General features: G+C 41.5%; 1 protein-coding gene across 14 annotated transcripts in view; it reads left to right on the top strand.

Moving 5' to 3' along the window:
* Positions 1 to 25897, top strand: part of LOC105498957 (transient receptor potential cation channel subfamily M member 6) — a 183204-nt gene that overhangs the window by 65065 nt on the left and 92242 nt on the right. For 11 of the 14 annotated variants that reach the window (XM_071077660.1, XM_071077656.1, XM_071077659.1 and 8 more), the window contains 6 exons: positions 2441 to 2618; positions 4524 to 4737; positions 10750 to 10874; positions 17230 to 17401; positions 24006 to 24174; positions 25411 to 25534. In XM_071077660.1, the coding sequence (XP_070933761.1) occupies positions 2441 to 2618; positions 4524 to 4737; positions 10750 to 10874; positions 17230 to 17401; positions 24006 to 24174; positions 25411 to 25534 (982 nt within the window). Of the gene's footprint in view, positions 1 to 2440; positions 2619 to 4523; positions 4738 to 10749; positions 10875 to 11864; positions 15383 to 17229; positions 17402 to 21622; positions 22918 to 24005; positions 24175 to 25410; positions 25535 to 25897 lie in introns of those variants that run through there. The other 3 variants (XM_071077667.1, XM_071077668.1, XM_071077669.1) reach the window with 3 other exon arrangements.

The following is a 25897-nucleotide window of genomic DNA, read 5'->3' on the forward strand; positions in this document are numbered from 1 at the left end:
GATCTTTGATGTCACTATTATAATTGTTTTGGAGTCTCATATAAGATGGGGCAAACAATTAGATAAATGTTATATATGTTCTGACTATTCCACTGACCGATCCTGTCTCTCTCCCTCTCCTTGTGCCTCTCTCTACCTTGAGATGCCACAATGTTGAAATTAGGCCAATTAATAATCCTATAATGGCCACTTAGTGAAACAAAATGAAATAAAGAGTCTCGCATATCTCAGTTTAAATCAAAAGCTAGAAATAATTAAGCTTAGTGAGGAAGGCATGTTGAAAGCTGAGATAGGCTAAAAGCTAGGTCCTTTGTGCCAAACAATTAGCCAAGTTGTGAATGCAAAGGAAAGGTGCTTGATGGAAACTATAAGTGCTACTCCAGTGAACGCACAGATGATAAGAAAAGAAACAGCTTTATTGCTGATGTGAAGAAAATTTGAGTGGTCTGGATAGAAGATCAAACCAGCCACACCATTCCCCTAAATGAAAGACTAATCCAGAGCAAGGTCCTAACTCTTTTCAATTCTATCAAGTCTGAGAGAGGTGAGAAAGCTTCAAAAGAAAAGTTTGAACCTAGCAGATGTTGCTTCATGAGGTTTAAAGAAAAAAGCAGTCTCCATAATATAAAAGTTCAGGGTGAAGCAATAAATGCTAACAGAGGAGCTGCAGCAAGTTATTTAGATGATCTAGCTAAGATTGTTGATGAGGTACCTACACTAAACAAAGATGTTCAATGTAGACAAACAGCCTTATGTTGGAAGAAGATGCCATCTAAGACTTTCATAGCTAGAGAGAAGTCAATGTCTGGCTTCGGAGCTTCAAAGCTTCAAAGGACAGGCTGACTCTCTTGTTAGGAGAGAGTTGGAGGTTTGTAGGAACCTTGGATCGATCAAGTCTATCAGCACCAGTGCTGGTGACTTTGTGTTAAAGCTAGCCCTCATTTACCATGCCAAAATTTTAGGTCCCTTAATAATTACGCTGAATTTACTCTACTTGTGCTCTATAAATGGAACAACAAAGCCTGATTATCAGTACATTTGTTTTTAGTATGGTTTACTGAATATTTTAAGCCCACTGTTGAGATCTACTGCTTAAAAAAAAAAAGATTCCTTTAAACATATTTCTGCTCATTGACCACACACCTGGTCACCCAAGAGCTCTTACGGAAATATTACAAGGAGATGAAGGTTGTTTTCATACCTGCTAACACAACACCCATTCTGCAGCCTATGGATCAAGAAATAATTTTGAATTTCAACTCTTATTATTTAAGAAATATATTTTGTATGGCTTTAGCTGCTATAGATAGTGATTCCTCTGATGGTTCCGGACAAAGTAAATTGAAAACCTTCTGGAAAGGATTCACCATTCTAGATGCCATTAAGAACATTCGTGATTCATGGGAGGAGGTCAAAATGCAACATTAATGAGAGTTTTGGAGAAGTTGATCCCAACTTTCATGGATGACTTTGAGAGATTCAAGACTTTAGTGGAGGAAGTCACTATAGAAGGTGCTGGAAATAGCAAGACATCTAGGATCAAAACTGGAGCTTGAAGGGTGTGACTGAATCTCATTAAAAAACTTGATTAGATGAGGAGTTGCTTCTTATGGATGAACAAAGAAAATGATTCATTGAAATGGAATCTACTGGTGAAGATTGACTGTTGTAGAAATGACAGCAAAGGATTTAGAATATGACATAAACCTAATTGATAAAACAGTGGCAGAGTTTGAGAGGATTGACTCCAGTTTTGAAATAAGTTCTACTGTGGGTAAAATGCTATCAAACAGCATCACATGCTACAGAGAAATCTTTTGTGAAAGAAAGAGTCAATCAATGTGGCAAACTTCATTGTTGTCTTATTTTAAGACATAGTGCCCCAGCCACCTTAACCTTCAGCAACCACCATTCTGATCAGTTAGCAACCACCAACATTGAGACAAGATCCTTCACCAGCACATAGATTACAACTCACTGAAGGCTCAGATGGTTGGTAGCATTTTTTAGCAATAAATTATTTTAATTAAGGTATGTACGTTGTTTTTTAGACATAATGCTATTGAACACTTAATAGACTGCAGTATAGTGTCAGCATAACTTCTATATGCACTGGGAAACCAAACTATTTGTGTGACCAGTTTTATTGCCATATTTACTTTATTGCAGTGGACTGGAACCAAACTTTCAATATCTCCAAGGTATTCCTGCGTTTAAAAAAAAATATTCCCCAAATTATCCTAATGTGCCGCCAAGGGAGAGACCCACTAATAGTGTTTCTAAACTTAGAAGACAGTCCTATGTTAGAAATCTAACATAAACCTTAATGTGAAGTTTTAAGAAAAACCATATGGCATCTATACATTACTTTAGAAAAAGATAGAAACATTGCATCTATTTTCTATTTTGAAGTTGAGTTTTTTTTGGTCTTGAATTTAAGGTGTTACTGTGGCCGACTGATTGGAGACCATGCTGGGATAGATTATTCCTGGACCATCTCAGCTGCCAAGGGTAAAGAAAGTGAACAATGGTCTGTTGAAAAGCACACAATGAAAAGTCCAACAGATACTTTTGGCACGATTAATTTCCAAGATGGAGAGCACACCTCCCATGCCAAGGTTTGCTAATAACCCAAATTTTTTTGCTGGTTTCTTTTTTTTGAGACGGAGTTTTGCTTTTGTCGCCTAGGCTGGAGTGCAATGGCGGGATCTCGGCTCACTGCAACCTCTGCCTCCCGGGTTCAAGCGATTCTCCTGCCTCAGCCTCCCGAGCAGCTGGGACTACAGGCACCCACCACCACAACCGGCTAATTTTGTAATTTTGGTAGAGATGGGGTTTCTACTAACAGGTTTCTGCCTGTTTGAAGTATTTCTGCCTTCACATTTTTCAATAACTGCACCATTCCTGATGTTCAGAAATTTTAATATTTTAATTTTGGAATAAAGGAATTATGTATCAAGAAGTTCACGCTGGGCACGTTGACTCATGCCTGTAATCCCAGAACTCTGGGAGGCCAAGGCAGGTGGATCACCTGACGTCAGGAGTTTGAGACCAGCCTGGCCAACATGGCGAAAACCTGTCTCTACTAAAAAATACAAAATTTCGCTGGGTGTGGTGGCACGGGCCTGTAATCCCAGCTACTCAGGAGGCTGAGGCTGGAGAATCACTTGAACCTGGGAGGCGGAGGTTGCAGTGAGCTAAGATTGCACCACTGCACTCCAGCCTGTGTGACAGAGTGAGACTTCGTCTCAAAAATAAAAAAAAAAAAAAGTTCAAAGATGAATCGGAAATTGTTTTAAATTACTGTCACGTTCTGGAGGATCATGTGTTAATTCCTATTTGCATGTGTGGAGATCTTTGCCTGTGGTTGTTTTTGTTTCATAATTCATGGTTTCTTATTATCCTTACTTCTTCCTATAAATCTGACTTACTCTTGCTGTTGGTTCACATAAGTTCGAGGGAGGCAAATTCATCTCGGTGTCATTTGAATGATCTGCATTTGCGGGAAGAAGGAAGCCAGCCATGCAATATAATCTTAGGTAAAATAAAAAATGATTCTAGGGCTACCTGCTGGCTTTGATTTCCCTCATCTTTTCTTTTGCTTACATTGACTATTAAAGAGATGACTATTTTGTGAAAAGTATTTCGGAACGAGAGTGTTTTCAGAGGAATAATGGTTAAAAGGTAAAATTTACAGTTTTAAGGGAATGATCAGAAGGTAAAATTTACAATAAATTAAATGTCCATGCTCTTGAATTTTAATTTAAATAATGCAAATATGTGAAATGGTTAAGTAAATGGAAAGCCATAGCATTTATGAAAAATCCCATTTCACCTATTTGTTATAGCTTCTGATGAAAAGGTTTGCTGACACAGTGATTTTGGCCAGTTGTTTGAAGTATTTCTTTCTTTCTTTCTTTCTTTTTTTTTTTTTTTGAGACAGAGTCCTGCTCTGTCACTTATGCTGGAGTGCAGTGGCGTGGAGTGAGTGATCTCAGCTCACTGCAACCTCCGCCTCCTGGGCTCAAGCAATTCTCCTGCCTCTGTCTGCCAGGTAGCTGGGATTACAGGCATGTGCCACCATGCCTGGCTAATTTTTTGTATTTTTAGTAGAAACGGGGTTTCACCTTGTTGGCCAGGCTGATCTTGAACTCCTGACCTCAGGTGATCCACCCGCCTCGGCCTCCCAAAGTGCCGGAATTACAAGCATGAGCCACTGCACCCTGCCTGTTTGAAGTATTTCTGCCTCACCCCAGGTTCTCTGGAGAGCATTGGAGGGCCAGCCTTGAAAACCAGAGGAAGCTTTCCTACAGTGACCTGTAATTCCCAGAAGGAACTTAATGGGAGTGTGGGATCTTTTAAAAGTAAATATTTCCATTACATGAAGATGAACTTTAAAGAGATCCCACATACTTCCTTTTAGATTTTGGCCATTTCAGTTGCCCTGCTGGGTGCTCATTGTTTCTGTGCCTGGCATATCTTTTTTACAATGTTCTGTTCACCTACATGTGCTTTTCTTGCAGTATATTAGAACTTCTTATGATACAAAATTGGATCATCTGTTACATTTAATGTTGAAAGAGTGGAAAATGGAACTGCCCAAGCTGGTGATCTCAGTCCATGGGGGCATCCAGAACTTTACTATGCCCTCTAAATTTAAAGAGATTTTCAACCAAGGTTTGGTTAAAGCTGCAGAGACAACAGGCGCGTGGATAATAACTGAAGGCATCAATACAGGTAAAGCTCCCTCCCTCCCTTTCTCCCACCCTCCCTCCCTCCCTCTCTTCCACCCTCCCTTCCTCCCTCCCTCTTTCCCTTCTTTCTTTCTTTCTTTCTTTCTTTCTTTCTTTCTTTCTTTCTTTCTTTCTTTCTTTCTTTCTTTCTTTCTTTCTTTCTTTCTTTCTCTTCTTTCTTTCTTTCTTTCTTTCTTTCTTTCTTTCTTTCTTTTCGTTCTTAGTTTCTTTCTTTCTTTCTTTCCTTTCTCTTTCTTTCTCTTTTTCTTTCTCTCTCTCTCTTTCTTTCTTTTTCTTTCTCTCTCCCCTTCCTTCCTCCCTTCCTTCCTTCCTTCCTTCCTTCCTTCCTTCCTTCCTTCATTTTTTCTTTCTTTCTTCCTTCCTTCCTTCCTTTCTTTCTTCTCTCTTTTTTCTCCTAACTGTGAATCAGGTAGTGTGCCACATAATCTCTGCTCTGTAGTGCTCCTAGGATACGTGGGGCTGTGAGGAAGAAAGATCCTAGTGACTAGAAAATAAACCCAGAAGAATCGTAGATTTTTCCTGGAATGTGTTTTTGCCATTGTCAGAATATACTATTTTAATGTAACTTCAGATAAACCTCTGGAAAAGAAAATAGTCTTTCCTGAGCTCCCAACTACAGTAAGGCTAGAAGGGACATGAATCCATGCAAGTGCATAGGGTGTGTAGGCCTGGACTTTCGCTAAACTCTTGTAATCATTGTCAGTTTCTCAGACTTGGGAAATCAGTGATGTGGGTAAAACTTGCATTGTGTGTTTTGGGAATGAGTAAATACTTTTTCTTTTTAACTACATGATTGCCAAAACACTCACCGTCTCAATCACTGACTCTTTTACACTCTTTGAAATCTGAAATTCAAGAACTTTATATGGTGGGCTCTGACCGTATTTCTTTGATTCAGTGTGTGTGAACTGTCTGCACGGAAGGACAACCTGGGGAGCTTTTAAAGTACTGATGTACAGGCTCTTCCCCAGATGAATTAGAGGCTTTTGTCCAGAGCTACTGAAGCATGTCAGCCAGGATTGAGAACTAGTGATTCCATAAACTCTTGTCTCTTACCAATTTGTTACTAACCTGTAGTTTTCTTTCTTTTTGTTTTTGAAACGAAGTCTCACTCTTGTCACCCAGGCTGGAGTGCAATGATGCAATCTTGGCTCACTGTAACCTCCACCTCCCGGGTTCAAGTGATTCTCTTGCCTCAGCCTCCCAAAGTGCTGGGATTGCAGGCGCCTGTCACCATGCCTGGCTAATTTTTGTATTTGTAGTAGAGAAGCCATATTGGCCAGGCTGGCCTCGAACTCCTAACCTCAGGCGATCTGCCCACCTTGGCCTCCCAAACTGCTGGGGTTACAGGCGTGAGCCACCGTGTCCGGCCTAACCTGTGATTTTCTATCTTCCCTTTACTTTTTTCTCTTTTGGTTTGGCATGGCCTGCCCAGTGTCTCCTATCAAATTTTGCCCATGTTTTAAGATCTACACAAGATGCCAACACACCCATGAAACAGCCTCCTGAATATCTCCACTAGAGCTACTCACTTTTGTCTTTTAATTTCTACAGCATTTACTGCCTGTAGCACTTGTAGAATGTTGATATTTTGCCTTACAGGCTAGGATGAGTCAGTGTGTTAGCTCTCCTGGTTGTGTACTAGAGGCCAGGGCCTGAACATCTATCTGCCTAAGTATTTAGCACCTTGTACTGACGTAACAAAGTTTCTTTTGGCTGAAAAGGAATGAAGGAAGTGAATGGAAGAAACTGAAGTTGGCAGAATTCTAAGTCCATTGTATAGTTCTTATTTGATTTCCAGTAAAAAAGTGGGTGGGTAGGGAAGTTTCACATTGTTCATTAAAAAGACAGGCTTGGGCAAGGCTTTTTCTTTGAATAACTAACTGCATGTCATGCTTCATTTTACTTAATGCCTTAAAAAGATCATTGAGTTTATGTCCAGCTAACCTAAAGGAACACAAATAGAGTAGTGTGAAGATGATTGGAATACTTCATATAAACAAAAGAAATGGGAAATGAGAAATACTTGGATCTCCGCTAAACAATAGTCAGGCCAGATGCAGTGGTTCATTCCCAGCCTTTTGGGAAACTGAGAGCTAGTGAATTACCTGGACTTGGGAGTTCGAGACCAGCCTGGGCAACATGGCAAAACCCCATCTCTAAAAAATTAAGAAATTAGCTGGATGTGGTGGTGTGCACCTGTAGACCCAGCTACTGGGGAGGCTGAGGTAGGAGGCTTACTTGAGCCTGGGAGGTCAAGGCTGCAGTGAGTTATGATCATGTCACTGCACCCAGCGTGGGTGGCAAAGCAAGACCCTGTCTTAAAAAAAAAAAAAAAAAAAAAGGGCCGGGCATGGTGGCTCATACCTGTAATCCTGGCACTTTGGGAGGCTGAGGCGGGCGGATCACAAGGTCAGGAGATTGAGACCATCTTAGCTAACAAGGTGAAACCCCGTTTCTACTAAAAATACAAAAAATTAGCTGGGCGTGGTGGCGGCCGCCTGTAGTCCCAGCTACTCGGGAGGCTGAGGCAGGAGAATGGCGTGAACCCGGGAGGCGGAGCTTGCAGTGAGCCGAGATTGAGCCACTGCACTGCAACCTGGGCGACAGAGCGAGACTCTGCCTCAAAAAAAAAAAAAAAAAAAAAAAGAAAACAACAACATAAAACAATCAGTCTGACATGATTCAACCACAGCTCCTCTGTGGCCTGGCTGCTTAAGGATTAGTCCCTGGACCAGCAGCATCACCATCAACTGAGAGCTTGCTGAAAGTGCCTATGTCAGGCCCCACCCCAGACCTGCAGAATTAGAACCTACATTTTAACAACATCCCCAGAGGATTCCCGTGCACGTTTAAATTTGAACTCTGCTTATGAGCTTCTGTCTATTCTTGACAGGCTTCTCAACCATAGTTGAACATAATTTGGCATGAATCTTTGATATTTACTTAAATTGAATGCCACAAGCCTTAAGAATCTACTATGTGAAAAGCATTTGGATAGGTGTTAGGAATGAAAGAGGAGTAACATGGACCCCGGATTTAGTGATGGGTTGGGCTGTGACAGACAAAAAGCAACTAGTGAGAAATTGATGCTGACTGGGTTATAGTTGAGATTCAAAGGAAGTGTTTTGAGAATGCAAGGAAGAGGGAGATGAATTCTAGTTTCAACTGAGGGCACCTTGGAAGTCTTAGGAAGGATATAGCACTTGGCATTGGTCTTGTGGGAAAGGTAGGAAGTGGCATTAGTAAGAAGTGGCAGCTCAGGGTTAGGCACACAGCTAGAGATGAAGGCATGTGTAGAAAGAAGTGATAAAGCTCCTGGCTGGAGTGTGTGCCATGTGGCAGGGGACAGGGACTGCACAGGAGACTGGAGCCAGATTGGGTGCCATTCTGAAGTCTTATTCTCTATGTAGCAAGGAGCCCTGAAAGGAATTTGAACAGCAGGATGAATGGGGGATAACATGGTCAGATTGGGTTTTATGAAGAGTCTCAACCAACGACATGTATTAGGATCACATGTAAGGTGCTTAAAACAATAACAACAATGTTGGCACACCATGCCAAACCATGGAATTGGAATCTCTACTGGGGTGGATGGCTCCACGCTTGATATTGATGTGTGCCTGTGATCCAGATCCCAGATTCTAGAGATGGCTCTGGGAGAGGTTCAAAAAACTGAGTTGGAAGGGAAGATGCCAGGAAAGAGGAAGTGATTTAGCTGCTAAGCATCAGATCCATGCCATATGCAGGTTACTTTTCCTTCTGTGCTAATGACACATATAGGGTCAGTACCACACATAGGAAGAATAACTCTTACAATGCAGTATAGTTACTTAAAGGTCCGATCAAGCCAATCTCAAAGGCTACTTACTGTATGATTCCAACTACAGTATGTGACATTCTGGAAAAGGCAAATCTATGGAGACAGTAGAAAGATTAGCAGTTGCCAGAAGCTGAGAGGAGAGAGGGATGAGTAGGCAGAGCACAGAATATTTTCAGGGCAGTGATACTAACATGGTGGATATACATCATTGTATCTTTGTCAAAACTCATAGAATGTACAGCAGCAAGAGTGAACCCTAATGTAAACTGTGGACTATGGAGAATAGTCATATTCTATTAGTCATGACCCTATAATGTAGGGTCATCAATTGTAACAGATGTACTAGTCTCATGGGGGGATGCTGATAGTTGGAGAGGCTGTGTTTGTGTGGGAGCAGGATGTGGCATGGGAACTCTCTATACTTTTCATTCAATTTTGCTGTGAACCCAAAACTACTCTAAAAAATAAAGTCTATTCTTAAAAAGGGTCAGATTGCCTAAATTGGAATCCAATCTCTACAAAATCTAAGCTCTAAATAAATTGTCCAAAGCTCTGCAACCTTGGACAATTTATTTAAACTCTCATTGCCACAATTTTTGCCTATAAAGTAGATTTTAAAAGTTCCTACTTAAAGTGTGAATACATACAAAGGTAACCAACACTTACTGAAATGTTACTGTGTGTCAGTAAGTGTTGGTTACTGTACTAATTACTAGTATTAATTCCAGAAGGGAAAACATTAACATATTACTCCTCAATGTATTAGCTTTGAAATATTTGTGTATATAAAACTATTAAATTAGTTTGCCTTAATGAGCAAGGGATATATCTGCAGGATGTTTTGCTGGAACATTGGGTAAGATTAGGGATTAAAAAACACCATTCTTAATAGGAGAATATCTTTGCAATCTACCCATATGACAAAGGGCTAATATCCAAAATCTACAAAGAACTCAAACAAATTTATAAGAAAAAATCAAACAACCCCATCAAAAAGTGGGCAAAGGATATGAACAGACACTTTTCAAAAGAAGACATTTATGCAGCCAACAGACACACGAAAAAAAGCTCATCATCACTGGCCATCAGAGAATTGCAAATCAAAACTACAATGAGATACCATCTCACACCAGTTAGAATGGTGATTATTAAAAAAGTCAGGAAACAACAGGTGCTGGAGAGGATGTGGAGAAATAGGAACACTTTTACACTGTTGGTGGGACTGTAAACTAGTTCAACCATTGTGGAAGACAGTGTGGCAATTCCTCAAGGATCTAGAACTAGAAATACCATTTGACCCAGCAATTCCATTACTGGGTATATACCCAAAGGATTTTAAATCTTGCTGTTATAAAGACACATGCACACGTGTGTTTATTGTGTCACTATTCACAATAGCAAAGACATGGAACCAACCAAAATGTCCATCAATAATAGACTGGATTAAGAAAATGTAGCACATATACACCATGGAATACTATGCAGCCATAAAAAGGGGTGAGTTCATGTCCTTTGTAGGGACATGGAGGAAGCTGGAAACCATCATTCTGAGCAAACTATCACAAGAACAGAAAACCAAACACCGCATGTTCTCACTCATAGGTGGGAATTGAACAATGAGATTACTTGGACACAGGGCAGGGAACATCACACACTGGGGCCTGTCAGGGGATGGGGTACTGGGGGAGGGATAGCATTAGGAGAAATACCTAATGTAAAGGATGAGCTAAAGGGTGCAACAAACCAACATGGCACATGTATACATATGTAACAAACCTGCTTGTTGTGCACAGGTATCCCAGAGCTTAAAGTATAATAATAATAATAATAATAATAAACCATTCATAATGTTAGGGCTGGGCTTGCTGAGGAAGGACAGTGCACAGCATTTTGCTTAGGCAAGAGTAGGGTTGGATCTGAAGTTGTAGGCGGAAATTGCCCAAAGTGCTCAGAGGAACATTGTCAGGTAGAGAGAGGTAATGATAAGAGGAATAGGTGTCCAGAAAGAATAGAGGAAGCCGAAGTATCAGCAACTGATTCCACTGTGCCAGCAACTCTCCCTAAGAATAGCCCTTCACATATGCTTGCCTATTTATTTGTCTCTTTCTGGCAGTCTCTTTGTTTTACACGATTTGTGACTTAAAGCTTGACTTCTAAACTGGTTGTTCATAGGAGTGTCCAAGCATGTTGGGGATGCCTTGAAATCCCATTCCTCTCATTCCTTGAGAAAAATCTGGACAGTTGGAATCCCTCCTTGGGGTATCATTGAGAACCAGAGAGACCTTATTGGAAAAGATGTAAGTAGACAATCCTTTCATAACAAAAGCAAATGAACACATGTGCAAATGCCAACTTAACACTGTACCTGGATGTCTAATGAATGAACATCACAGATGTAATATATTCACAACCAACTCCTGACTTTCTGCTGCTTCCCTCACCCTGTCTTAGAAGATGACAGTCCCACCCTTGCAGTTGCTCAAGCCAAAAGCCGTGGACTAATCCTAGAATGATCTTTTTCTCAAACTCAAACTTGATCCATCAGTTCCACCTTAAAAATATATCTAAAATCTGATTTCTTCTTCTCACTACCTTTGCTGTTACTGAGTGAATCCGAGCCACTATTATCTGTCTCCTGAATGATTGCAATAGCCATCTTTACTCTTACCTTTGTCTCCTAACAGCATAGTCTCAACATAGTAGCCAGAATGATTCTTTTAAAATATACAAATCAGATCATGCTATTCCTCTGTGCAAAACCCTTCAAGGACTTCTGTCTCACTTAAGGTCGTAGTCAAGGTTCTTGAAGTGGTTTGCCCATAGTGAAACAAGGGACATTCTTAATTTGGCCCTCCTAGTTCTTATCTGTTATCTTGTATTACTCTGCTTCCTTCCTTCTTGTGTATTGATTCTTTGATCCTGTGTATTCTTTTAAAGGGAATGGTCTTGTCTCAGTCTCTTTGTAAGACTAAAACAATTTTTCGGTAAAATATCAGATATAAGAAAATGTTCTAAAGAAGAAAGATGACTACTGTTAATATTTCTGTGAGGATCATTTCAGAATTTTTTCTATGTATGTGTGTGTATGTACAGTAAAAAAAAAGTGTATATTTAAAAATAGTAACAACAGAACTGACTGCTATAAATCTGCTTTTTTTTTAGCTTACCTATTTGCCATAGTTATTTCTCCATGTTGGTTAATACAGACATGCTTATGGGTTTTTTAACTTTTTTTTTTTTTTTTTTTTTTTTCTGAGAGGGAGTCTGGCTCTGTTGCCCAGGCTGGAGTGCAGCGGCGCAGTCTCGGCTCACTGCAACCTCCACCTCCTGGATTCAAGCAATTCTCTTGCCTCAGCCTCCTGAGTAGCTGGGATCACAGGCGCCCACCACCAGGCCTGGCTAATTTTTGTATTTTTAGTAGAGACGGGATTTCATCATGTTGGCCAGCCTGGTCTCGAACTCCTGACCTTGGATGATCTCCTGCCTCGGCCTCCCAAAGTGTTGGGATTACAGATGTGAACCACCGCACCCAGCCTGTTTTAACTTTTATTTTGGAAAACTTCAAACGTATTAGGCAGTAGAGAAATTAGAAAAGTGAACTCTTTCCTATGTATGTATCTCCAGCTTCAACAGTTACCAGCTCATAGCCAGTTTTGTTTCCCCTCTTCCCTTATCCATTCAGCCGATGCCCTTGTTATGTTGAAGCAAATTTGAGACATCCAATAATTTCATCTATAAATATTTCAGTAGTTATTTCTAAAATATATGAACAATGAAAAATATATAATCACAATGAAGTTATTATATCTAAAAAATTGGCAGGAATATCTTAGTATCAGTCACTATCCAGTCTAGTCAAAATTTTCATTGCTTCATAATGTTTTTTTCAAAAACATGATTTCTTAAGTCTTCATTATTTAAGGATGTGATTTCATTATCCAAAAAAGTTTCATACATTGTGATGGGTTGATATGTCTCATGACTTACTTTTTATTTTTGTCATTTTTAATCTATGGATTTTACCTCCATCTCATTTTTTTATGTGTGTATAATTTATTTATTGAGGAAACTGGTCATTTGTTCTGAAGAGTTTCCTACAGCTTGGATTTTCCAGATTTTATCTTTTGTAGCAGGGTTTAGCATGTTTCTTTGCTTCTTTTCTGTAAATTGGTAGTTTGATTGAGAGGTATGATCAGGTTCAGGTTTTCTGTGTAAGTTTATGCTATAGGAGGATGTATGTCTTTCCCTTGTAATATATGGTGGTCTTTCTTTTTATAACGTTAGCAGTCATTGCATAGATTCATTATTTCAACAGAGTTCCAACATGCTGACATTTAATGATAATGTCCTTCTTTGTTTATTAGCTTACCTGCTGTATGTACTTAACACTCTAATACTTAAATACTCCATATAGATAAATGTTTTCTCACCAATCACCTTGTGGTACAGTTGAATAGGAAGGGCTGAATAAATGCTTGACTCTTTTTATTTGCCAGTTTTCAAAATAATGAAAGGTGAATGATGAGTTTTCTTAACTCATAAATTTAAACGTATTTGTCATATTTCAATCCATTAATCAATACAGTTATTATTCTTAATAATGTTCAAATTGTCCCATTTTGGCCAGGGGAGTGTTTCCAAGTTGTCTCCTCAGTCCTTTCACACAATTCTATTATCTATCATGACTTCCCTGCTTTTTAGTATGGAAAAAATATTCCAGGCTCGTTTTTTGTTCCCTAGAGAAAAGGCTGCTTGCTTTTAGTGGGACATGGTATTTTCCCCCTGCCTCGCCCGAGATGGAGTCTTGCTCTATTGCCCAGGCTGGAGTGTGGTGGCACGATTTTGGCTCACTGCAACCTCTACCTCCCAGGTTCAAGCAATTCTCCTGCCTCAGCCTCGGAGGTAGCTGGGATTACAGGCACTTGCCACCATGCCCAGCTAATTTTTGTAATTTTGGTAAAGATGGGGTTTCACCATGTTGGCCAGGCTGGTCTTGAATTCATGACCTCGTGATCCACTCACCTCAGCCTCCCAAAGTGTTGGGATTACAGGCGCCGGCCACTGTGACTGGCCAGTGGGACCCAGTATTAGCAGAGCACGTCTGGAGGCCAAGGAAACATTTTGATGTTTCATGTCGACTAGTATCATACTGTACTGTATTGAATCAACGATTCCTCTATTATTATCCATTTAGGTCATGTTCTGTTTTTCACTTTTGAGGATAATAATAATAATATTGTGATAAGATATGTAGATCTTTGATACTAGCTTGCTTGTTTCCCTAGAAGTAATTCTCAAAGTGGAATGCTCGGACCAGTCTGTATAACCATTTAAAATGTGACACATTGCCTTCTGGAAAGGTGGTGAAAATTCACATTCTTGCCGGGCGTGGTGGCTCATGCCTATAATCCCAACACTCTGGGAGGCCGAGGCTGAGGCTGGCAGATTGCTTGAGCCCAGGAGTTTGAGACTTGCCTGAGGAACATGGTGAAACCCTGTCTCTACAAAAAAAAAAAAATGCAAAAATTAGCTGGGCATGGTGGTATGTGCCTATAGTCTCAGCTACTGGGGGGGCTGAGGTGGAAGGATCGCTTGAACCTGGGAAGTTGAAACTGCAGTGAGCCATGATCGCACCACTGCACTCCAGCCTGGGCAACAGAATGAGACGCTGTCTCAAACAAACAAACAACAACAATAACAGCAACAACAACAACAACAAAAATAGCCAGCATGGCAGTGTGTGCCTGTGATCTTAGCTTCTCAGGAGGCTGAGGTGGGAGGATTGCTTGAGCCCGGGAGGCAGAGGTTGCAGTGAGCCCAGATTGGCACTACTGCACTCCAGCCTGGGCGACAGAATTAGAACCTGCCTAAAAACAACAACAACAACAACAAAACCAAAAAACAAAAACCACCAAAAAAAAAAAAAAAAACCCAAAAAAACCCCAAAACAAAACAATTCATATTCTTGTCAACAGGGTATGTGGATGCCCACTGAGTTCTGAGTATTCTGTTTTCTTCAAGCAATACCATTTGGTTAAGGTATACAATAATACCTAATTTTTCTTATTTACATTTCCATGATTGCTGGTGAGGTTCAACATCTCTTCACATGGTTTTTGTACATTTTCAAGCAGGGATTTTAGACTTCTTAACCTTCAATTTTTTTTTAAGACAAAATCTGCTCTGTTACCAAGACTAGAGTACAATGGCGTGATCATAGCTCACTGCAGCCTTGAAATCTTGGGCTCAAGTGATCCTCCCGTCTCAGCCTCCAGAGTAGTTGGTACTACATGCATGAACCACCACACCCAACTAACTCTTAAAAAATTTTTTTTTAGAGATGGGGCCTTGCTATGTTGCTCAGACTAGTCTTGAACCCTTGGCCTCAAGTGATCCTCATGCCTTGGCCTCCCAAAGTGTTGGGATTACAGGCGTGAGCCTCTCTCTGTGCCTAGCCTTGAAAGATCCTATAATTCAGCCTAGTAACAATTTTGTTTGTCAAGTATGCTGCATTTCTCATAGTTTTTATTTTATATTATTTTTAATCTTTTTAAAATAAATACAAAATATGTATTAAATCTCTCAATCATTTTCCTTTTTGTTTCTTGCCTCAGTGTCATGCTTCAAAATTAAAAAGGTAACATTTAAAGTCTAATGTTTATAAAGTTCATAGTGCTTTTTGCATCCATTATTTCTTTGAAGCCTCACAACAACCCTCTGAATAAAAATTATCATTATTATCATCCTTACTTATAGCTGAGGAAAATAAGCCTGAGAAAGAAGGCAAGAATTACTCAGAGTTAAGGTTAGTAAGTAGAAGAGACTTGACTTAAACTTGGGCTTTCTTACTCTAAATACTGTGCTCTTGCCTCTAACAGCAAATACTAAGTGGAGCAGCTTAAGAAAGTGTCCATTAATGTAATAAAGATTTTGATGTTTTATAATGAATGAAATGCTGTTTGGCTGGTTGGCTGTTCTACTGTTTTATTTATGTATTTTTTTGAGATGGAGTCTCACTATGTCGCCCAGGCTGAAGTGCAGTGGCGAGATCTCAGCTCACTGCAAGCTCTGCTTTCCAGGTTCAAGTGATTCTTGTGCTTCAGCCTCCCAAGTAGCTGGGACTACAGGCACATGCCACCATGCCTGGCTAATTTTGGTATTTTTAGTAGAGACAGGGTTTTACCATGTTGGCCAGGCTGGTCTTGAACTCCTAACCTCAATTGATCCGCCAGCCTCGGCCTCCCAAAGTGCTGGTATTACAGGCATGAACCACTGCACCTGGCCAGCTGTTAGTCTTTATTTTGTTTGGAATACTAGAGAAAAGTCAGTGTCAAAATATTATTCTGGAATAAATCTATTAAAAGACAGTAGTTTTGAATAATGGTGTGGTCTATGTACTGGTGCCAGTTCTTGAACTGTTTTTTAATGGGTTGAAACAAGGTAAGCACAGAAATGAAAAAGAAGACCAGGAGTGAAACCCTGTCTCCACTAAAAATACAAAAATTAGCCAGGCATGGAGGTGCGCATATGCTACTTGGGAGGCTGTGACAGGAGAATTGCTTGAACCCAGGAGGCAGAGGTTGCAGTGAGCTGAGATCACACCACTGCAATCCAGCCTGGGTGACAGAGCAAGACTCTGCCTCAAAAAAATATAAATAAATAAAAAAGAAAAAAATATTTAGAACCACTGTCAGCAATGTGACCATGCTGTGGTCATTCAAGCACCTGGAAAGCAGGCTAATCTTGCTGAACAGGGTATGTTTCAATATTGTTGAACTTGTGTTGTGACTCTCATGTACCACAAGCTGTCTATTAGTTATTCATAGTAGGATCACCTATTGGTCCATTAAAACATGGGAAATTTAAAAAATTGATACTGCCGGGCGCGGTGGCTCAAGCCTGTAATCCCAGCACTTTGGGAGGCCGAGACGGGCGGATCACGAGGTCAGGAGATCGAGACCATCCTGGCTAACACCGTGAAACCCCGTCTCTACTAAAAATACAAAAAACTAGCCAGGCGAGGTGGTGGGCGCCTGTAGTCCCAGCTACTCCGGAGGCTGAGGCAGGAGAATGGCCTAAACCCGGGAGGCGGAGCTTGCAGTGAGCTGAGATCCGGCCACTGCACTCCAGCCTGGGCTACAGAGCAAGACTCCGTCTCAAAAAAAAAAAAAAAAAAAAAATTGATACCACAGATAGTTTGAGAAGCACTGCTCTAAATTGCAAGTAATACTTTTTTTTTTTTCTTTTTGAGATGGAGCCTCGCTCTGTTGCTCAGGCTGGAGTGCAATGGCGCGATCTCGGCTCACGGCAACTTCCGCCTCCTGGGGTTCAAGCAATTCTCCTGCTTCAGCCCCCCAAGTAGCTGGGACTACAGGCACCTGCCACCATGCCCGGCCAATTTTTGATATATTTAGTAGAGACAGGGTTTCACCGTGTTAGCCAGGATGGTCTCGATCTCCTGACCTTGTGATCTTCCCACCTTGGACTCCCAAAGTGCCGGGTTTACAGGCACGAGCCACCATGCCTGGCCACAAGTAATGCTTTTTGAACTAGATAGGAACTCTGTTAGCACATAAAGATAGGCCTTTGGAGCAGGTGAGCCTTGGGAGGGATCTAGAGCTCTGAACCTCCCTTGTCCTTGCTGTCTCTCAGGTGGTGTGCCTGTACCAGACTCTGGGTAACCCCCTCAGCAAGCTCACAACACTCAACAGCATGCATTCTCACTTCATCCTGTCTGATGATGGGACTGTGGGCAAGTATGGAAATGAAATGAAGCTCAGAAGGAACCTGGAGAAGTACCTCTCTCTGCAGAAAATACACTGCCGTGAGTATCACAGGGGCTCAGTCAACTGGTCTGGTTACAAGTCTGCTGAGGTCTTTCATGGTCTTCCGTGACCATCAAATCTCACACCCCTAGTCCCCTCCAGCTAGTCTCCTTAATGCTTTTTAGCCACCCCCCTTCCCCCATGGGTATCTCCCCTCCTCTCCCTCCATCTCTCCAACCCGAATGACTCTTCAAGGATCCACTAAAGTCTTCATCCTTCCATGATCCCCCCAAAAATGTCTTCCTCTCTCTCAGCTGTCACCCACAAGTCTGCACTGTCTGATTGCTGCATTCTTCCGGCTATGGGTTCACTGTGGTCAAGGTGCTCACTTACCGCTTGCACAGAGTAGAGAGGCCCAAGTTGGCCCCTGTCTTAGAGCAGCCAGAGGGATTAAGTAAACATAGTGAACCCACAGCCAGAAGAAAGCAGAACATAAGACAGTGCAGACTTGTAGGTGACAGTTGAGAGAGAGGAAGAAGTGTTTAGGAGATGTTGGAGGGATGAAGACTTTAGTGGATCCTTGAAGAGTCATTTGGGTTGGACAGATGGAGGGAGAGAGGAGGGGAGATAGCCATGTGGGAAGGGGGATGGCTGAAGAGCATGAAAGAGACTAGCTTGAGGGTACTAGGGGTGTGAGCTTTGATGGTCAGGGAAGATGACGTTTCATGTGTGGGTGGGGTGGCCTAGGCAGGGAAGAGGTTAAGACCTGACAAGATTTTTAGAAATAGGGACCTTGGGGCCGGGTGCAGTGGCTCACGCCTGTAATCCCAGCGCTTTGGGAGGTTGAGGCGGGCGGATCACCTGAGGTCAGGAGTCGAGACCAGCCTGGCTAACATGGTGAAACCCCGTCTCTGCTGAAAATACAAAAATTAGCCAGGTGTGGTGGTGCATGCCTGCAATCCCAGCTACTCAGGAGGCTGAGGCAGGAGAATCGCTTGAACCTGGGAGGCAGAGGTTACAGTGAGCTGATCACACCACTGCTCTCCAGCCTGGGTGACAGAGACTCTGTCTTAAAAAAAAAAAAAAAAAGAAATAGGACCTTGGAAAGTGTCACGTTTGTGTCATGCTCACAGTGGTGCTTCAAGAGGGACATTTTGGTAGTTTTATCTCGAAGAGGGAGAGGAGAAGGGAGTGCCAGAATCAGCATGCACCTGTGGGCAGGGAAGCGTAAATTCTTTACGGAGAGCAGGAGGGCTGAGTGCTGCCTGGAAAATTGGAGACTTTTGGTTCAAGGCACCAGAAAGGGAACCCCTGCCTCTTGTGCCGAATTAAATCTTCCACAAAATACTTCTTTGGGACAAAGTGCCAGGGAGCGGGAATGCCTTTAGGAGGCTCAAGTCCTCTTCAGCCTTTGAGCATTGGCTGAAAAAACGAAAGACTGGAAGTCTGTTTCGTTTTTGGCCTTGATCCCTGGAGGCAGCAGAATGTAGTGAAATCAGACAGATTGAAGCTCTGTCATTTTGTGCCTGTGACCTTGGCCAATGGCATTAACATCTGTCAAACTATGTTCTTATTATAAAATGGAAAGAACTATCTACTTCTAATGTTTGTTGTGACAATTGAGAAGATGTGTATTAGGGATGTCTAGAATTGTGTTGGGTGCATGGTGTGTCTTTAATAAACGTCTATTTCTTTCCTTCCTTTCTCCCTCCTTTGGTACAGTGATCATCTCCTGGTTGTGGGGTAGAAGGAGAGGAGAGACTCTGGGATTTGTGGTCATTCGCTTAACTCTTAGTGTGAATAAGGGTTCTGAGGCTTATGTAGTCAGGAGAAGGGGAGAGAGGATCAGGTATGTGGTTTTCTGCGGGGAAGGGATGGCTGGGAGAAGGGAGACCAGCAGAGCAGAGGGAAGGAAGAGAGGTCAGAGAAGGGCCTTGAAGAAGAATCCATATAGAGAAGGATCCACTGGGGGCCTGAAATATTACCGGAAATGTCCTGTTGCCTCTGCTGACCTTTGCCCACCACCTACATTGTGGGGTTCTGTGCAGTGCTATAATGTATGCCCCATGAGAGGTGTAAGAGTCTTTGTCTTTCTTATTCCCTGCTGATTGCCCATTTTAGTATGAATGCAACAACCCTGAGTGTGCTTCTAGTAGCGGATGACATTTCCACTTTCAAAGACCTTGAAACTTAAGATTTATCTGGAGGCTTTGCTGACTGTGGAGTCAATTCCAGTGAACTAGTAACATTTATTATTCTAAGGAGAACCCATATAAAAACAGCAAAAACAAGAAGCCACCTATACACACACACATACATATATATATACACACATACACACATATACACACACACACACACACACACACACACACACACACACACAAGGAAGAAAGAGAAGACATGCCCTTGAGAAACTCAAAATTCTTTTTTTTTTTTTTTTTTTTTGAGACGGAGTCTCGCTCTGTCGCCCAGGCTGGAGTGCAGTGGCTGGATCTCAGCTCACTGCAAGCTCCGCCTCCCGGGTTCGCGCCATTCTCCTGCCTCAGCCTCCCGAGTAGCTGGGACTACAGGCGCCCGCCACCGCGCCCGGCTAGTTTTTTGTATGTTTTAGTAGAGACGGGGTTTCACCATGTTAGCCAGGATGGTCTCGATCTCCTCACCTTGTGATCCACCCATCTCGGCCTCCCAAAGTGCTGGGATTACAGGCTTGAGCCACCGCGCCCGGCCGAGAAACTCAAAATTCTTATGTATCAAGCTGATCTTCATACCTAACATGCTTATGAGGGAGGTTGGCTACCATATTTGTATTTGTTGTTGATATGATCAAAAAGGGTTTTATTTTTGATGGCATGAAAATACTTAAATATGTGGTTGATTTATTTGACTTTTTTGTTTTTTCTGGAGACTGAGTCTCGCTCTGCCACCCAGGCTGGAGTGTAGTGGTGTGATCTCAGTTCTCTGCAACCTCTGCCTCCCTGATTCAAGCAATTCTCCTGCCCCAGCCTCCTGAGTAGCTGGGATTACAGGCGCCAGCCACCATGCCTGGCTAATTTTTTTATGTTTTTAGTAGTGACAGGATTTCACCATGTTGGCCAGGCTGATCTCGAACTCCTGACCTCAAGTGATCCGCCTACCTTGGCCTCCCAAAGTGCTGGAATTACAGGTGTGAGCCACCGTGCCCAACCTGTGGTTGATTTATTTTATTGCTTTTCAGCCAGTCTTCTTGGCATCCCTGGCAAACCCTTGTTGTTGGCAGAGAATACTTTAAAAAGAAAAAAAAAAAAGGCTCACATTATAAAGTTGCTGGCTTTCAGCCATTTGAAATATGGCCAATGTCAGCTTCTGTTTTGTAAGACTCTAAGGATGTAATTTCAAGATAGGAAACATAGGCTCTGATGCCTCTGTATCTTTTCATAATCCAAGTCTCAAGGGAGAAGAGTGCCCTTTCCTGGAATGTCTGTTCTAGGAACTTTTAATTTGGAGTCCAATATTGTATTCCTGCCTCACCCTGGGACCTTACAGTAGAGGCAGCTGTCTAGCGAGATTTCTCAGCAAGAATTTTACATTTTTTTCTTTTTAAACCAATTTTTACTAGTGTATCAGTAAGATTTTTTTTTTCAGAAAAAGCCATAAATATATTTGATTTTGTAGGAATAAGTTATTACTTCAAGAAAAGTAAGCCAGACATGGTGGCTCACACCTGTAATCCCAGCACTTTGGGAGGCCGAGGCAGATGGATCACCTGAGGTCAGGAGTTTAAGACCAGCCTGGCCAACATGGTAACACCCTGTCTCTACTACAAATACAAAAAAGTAGCCGGCGTAGTGGCACGTGCCTGTAATCCCAGATACTCAGGAGGCTGAGGCAGGAGAATCACTAGAACCCAGGAGGCAGAGGTTGCAGTGAGCTAAGATGGTGCCACTGCACTCCAACCTGGGCAACAGAGTGAGATTCCATAAAAAATTTTAAAAAAAAAGTGTACCTAACAGAAATTGAATTCTCTTCCTCTTCCACAAAAATGCCCATATTGATTTCTTTTTCTTTTTCGAGTAGTAAAAGTATTTATTATTATTATTATTATTATTCTTTTATATTTTTTTTTTTGAGACAGAATCTCGCTCTGTTGCCCAGGCTGGAGTGCAGTGGCTGGATCTCAGCTCACTGCAAGCTCTGCCTCCCGGGTTCACGCCATTCTCCTACCTCAGCCTCCCGAGTAGCTGGTACTACAGTCGCCCGCCACCTCGCCCGGCTAGTTTTTTGTATATTTTAGTAGAGACGGGGTTTCACCGTGTTAGCCAGGATGGTCTCGATCTCCTGACCTTGTGATCTGCCCGTCTCGGCCTCCCAAAGTGCTGGGATTACAGACTTGAGCCACCGCGCCCGGCCGGTAACAGTATTATATACTTCCACATTCAGGTAACGCAAAGAAAGCATGTAACAGAAGAAAGGGACAGTTTTCCATAATCTCACCATCAAAACTAACCATTCTTAACCTTTTCATATGTATATTTTCACAAATTTTCTACACACACATGCAGACACACACACACAAGTAACATCTTTTAAGCAAAAACTGGGATGATTTCATAATGCTTCTTTTGTAGTTTTTCCTACTAAGCATGGTCATATTTCCATGTCAATGAGTATAATTTAGTACATTTTAATGGCTGAATGACATTTTATTACACAAGATACAAAAAATTCCCTTACAAGTGTTTTTATTCCAAAATCAATACAATATTAATCGAAATTTTCTTCTATTACTTTTGTGCCTCATACTATTTTTGCCACTTCATTTGGCTTTTGTAAGACTATCTATTTAGAGAAACCCTATGTCTATTAGTTGGTACATCATAGATATGCTTTTTAGTGATATGGAGAAAATAATGAGGTGGAGGTGTACGGAAAAAGAGTAGAATGTCAAAGCTACTAAATCGATGGAATGAAGTTTTCGGATGGTTGCTAACCGACCCATCCCTAACATTTGAGAGCCTGACACAGGATACACATAGAAGGCCACATACTATATGTCTAGAGATTTAAATGCCTTAAATCTAGCTAACTGTATAAAATATGTCCTAGCCTTTTATCTTGACACATATATCTGGAAGGCCAGACTTGAGTTTGGAAACCTTGGATTTTTGGAAGTACTGAGCAACGTGGTGTTTTTTGGGCATCCTAGTAAGCTAGGGACGGAGCACAGGTTTCTCTTGACCCTTGACCCTGTAGATGCCTCACCATGAGGGCAGGGGTGTGGCCAGAGGAAGGCCAGTGTGGGCCCCCGAAAACATGGGACCCAGAGTAAAGTCCTCTTTTGCTCAGGGGTGAGTGTGGCATTGCTTGCCAAATTTTCTTCTTTTGGAAAATAAAATAAAATATAGTTATTTAAATGTAGTATATCAATATATGTGTGGTGTGGAAACATAAAGCAAATAAGAAATCTATAGAATAAATAGTCAAGGTCCCTTTTCAACATTTTCCTAAACCTTTCCCTCTCTTTTCCATTGTTCATAGCGTGATGTGTATCCTTCCAGAATTTTCTGGTCATTTATATAACATGCTATACATACAGGTATGTGCACATATACATATAAAATACGTGTCTATGTATATTGTTTTAAAAATATACATAGGATAATACTGTGCATATTATTCTGTAAGCTTTTTTGCTTACATCTTTTTTAAAAGAATGACTCTGCAGTTATTCCTTTTTGTTCTTTCTCTCACTTGAATAAAGTAATATATATGTGTGTGTATATATATATATATAGAGAGAGAGAGAGTGCCTTGGGTCACGTAGTCTGCAAGAAGAAAAGGTAATATATAGTCATGATAAAAAATTCAAACAATAAAAAATGGAATAAATGGAAATGCAAAAGTCTTTGAGGGTTGTCATCCTACCTTGTTCATAGAAATAACCACCATTAAAAGTTTATAGAGTCTGGGTGTGGTGGCTCACACCTGTAATTCCAAGACTTTGAAAGTCTGAGGCAGGAAGATCACTTGAGACCAGGAGCTTGAGATCCGCCTGAGCGACATAGGGAGACCCCATTTCTACAAATAACTAAAAAAAAAAAAAAAAAAAAAAAAAAAAAGCTAGGTGTGGTGGTACACACCTGTGGTCCCATCTACTCAGGAGGCTGAGACAGGAGGATTGCCTGAGCCCAGAAAGTCGAGGCTGCAGTGAGTTGTGATTACACCACTGCATTCCAGCCTAGGTGACAGAGTGAGACCTAGTCTTATATTAAATAAATAAATAAGTAATAATTAAAATGTTTATTGAACTGGTTAAGGTTGCTCATTTTTGGAGATGAGTGATGAACACATTGGGATCTATTATATTGTTCTGTTTACTTTTAGATACTTTCAGAGTTTCCCATAATGGAAAGTTACAATTTCTTAAGGAATACCTATTTTTTAAAAAATTATTGAAAACCTTTTTACCTGGTAAAATCTTGAAGATGCTTTCACCATATTTATGCCACATTTTATTTGAAGTCCAAGTTTTCGGCTTGGTCTTGATCTAAGCAAACCAGGGTTAAATGAGAGAGGCGCCAGTGCGAGGTGGTAATTGAGAGACTTGTGTCTGGAAGTCAAAATGGTCGACTGGCTGAGATAGGGATTCTCTAACAGTGTGGTATTGTTTGTGGTCTGGAATAGGCTCAAGACAAGGCGTGCCCGTGGTGGGGCTGGTGGTGGAAGGCGGTCCCAACGTCATCCTGTCAGTGTGGGAGACTGTCAAGGACAAGGACCCGGTGGTGGTGTGTGAGGGCACAGGCAGGGCAGCTGACCTCCTGGCCTTCACACACAAACACCTGGCAGATGAAGGGTGAGTTGTTGGTTCTTCCTTTTTGAAACTATAGGGGCTATTTATTCCTCCATTTTAGTTCTTTTGGCTGTGCATTTATGTGGGCCAGATATTCTTGGATTATAGAAGTTGAGACTGGATTTTATTTCTCAGTGACTTGTTTGTTGTTCAACATCAAAATGCCCTTCAGCGATGCCAGTTGTTATTTTCTTAGCTGAAGAATGGCCTGCCTTTAAAGGGAAGCTTGAGTCTTGCTTGAACTTTGGGAAAAGGTGTTTGCAGGGGGAGTGAGGGAGGTGTGGCTCTAGCAATTGGCCATTACAGCCGTAAGGACCTTTCTGTAAGGGAGGTGGCCAGTGTTGGGCCCAGAGCACCTTCAAATTCATTTACCCTTGATGGAAATAGCAGAAATTGGGGAGGTCTGTATCCTTACATTTTCATAGCATATGTCGTGCTTATTTCAGGCTTTAATTCTTTCACCTTTTCAAATAAGAAGATAATTTTTTCTCTTGCCCTCCCTCTATCCAGTGTGATTCTTTCAATTTCAAAAGCATGATATTTATACTGTATAAATAAGTACGGTGCCTAAGAACTAAAATGTTGACTCCCCTAATTTATTTAGTAAACAGTTATCTGCTGCTTATGCTGTCACAGCTCTCTGGAGTGCCTTTGCTTATGATTGCTCTTCCTGTTCATCCCTCCTGCCTCCACTTCCGCCTCTACCATCTCCCTCTGCTTTCACTCCTCTCCCTTTTCTAAAATCACCCTGGATGTGTGGTTATTAAACCTTTTAGGGTTTCAGATCCTTTAGAGAATATAATACCTATAATTTCTGGAGATTCCCAGGCCACTGGAAATCTACCAGCTTCAGAACTCCACTTCAGGGTATATTCTTTTCAGGATGTGGCAGATCAACCCATTATCACTTTCTTTCTTTCTTTTATAAATGTGAAAATAGAGGCAGGGTCTTGCTATGTTGCCCAGGCTGGCCTCGAACTCCTGGCCTCAGGTGATCTTCCACCTGGGCTTCCCAAAGTGCTGGGATTACAGGTGTGAGCCACCATGCCCGGCTCCATTCTCACTTTCAAATTCAGCCTTCTTCTTGAGCTCCTGCTTCCGTTTGCTCCCCCTCATTTGCTCTCCTGGCAGAACTGTCACCTTTTCAGTCTGGGGAGCTGATGGGGTGTTTTCTTGTACTGATGTTGCCGGCTTATTCCCCTTTCTGGGTTGTGTCAAGACCATTTATTTCTCTTCCAGGATGCTGCGACCTCAGGTGAAAGAGGAGATCATCTGCATGATTCAGAACACTTTCAACTTTAGTCTTAAACAGTCCAAGCACCTTTTCCAAATTCTAATGGAGTGTATGGTTCACAGGGATTGTGTGAGTATGAGGAGTTGATGATTCAGCTGACTTAAGAACTGCTAATTTATAAATATTGTAATATTTATTTTCACAATTAGAAAAAATATGATGGACACAGGAAGGGGAACAACACACAGGGGCCTGTCAGGGAAGGAGCAGGGAAGGAGAGAATCAGGATAAATAGCTAATGTATGCAGGTCTTAATACCTAGGTGATGGGTTGATCTGTGCAGCAAACCACCATGGCACACATTTACCTGTGTAACAAACCTGCACATCCTGCACATGTATCCCAGAACTTAAAGTAAAAATTTTAAAAATTAAAATAATTAAAAATAAAAAATATAGATTTTTTTTCATTTTGATTTTGGGTATATCTAAC

The sequence above is a fragment of the Macaca nemestrina genome, chromosome 14 (assembly GCF_043159975.1).
Source record: "Macaca nemestrina isolate mMacNem1 chromosome 14, mMacNem.hap1, whole genome shotgun sequence".
Taxonomy (NCBI): Eukaryota; Metazoa; Chordata; class Mammalia; order Primates; family Cercopithecidae; genus Macaca; species Macaca nemestrina.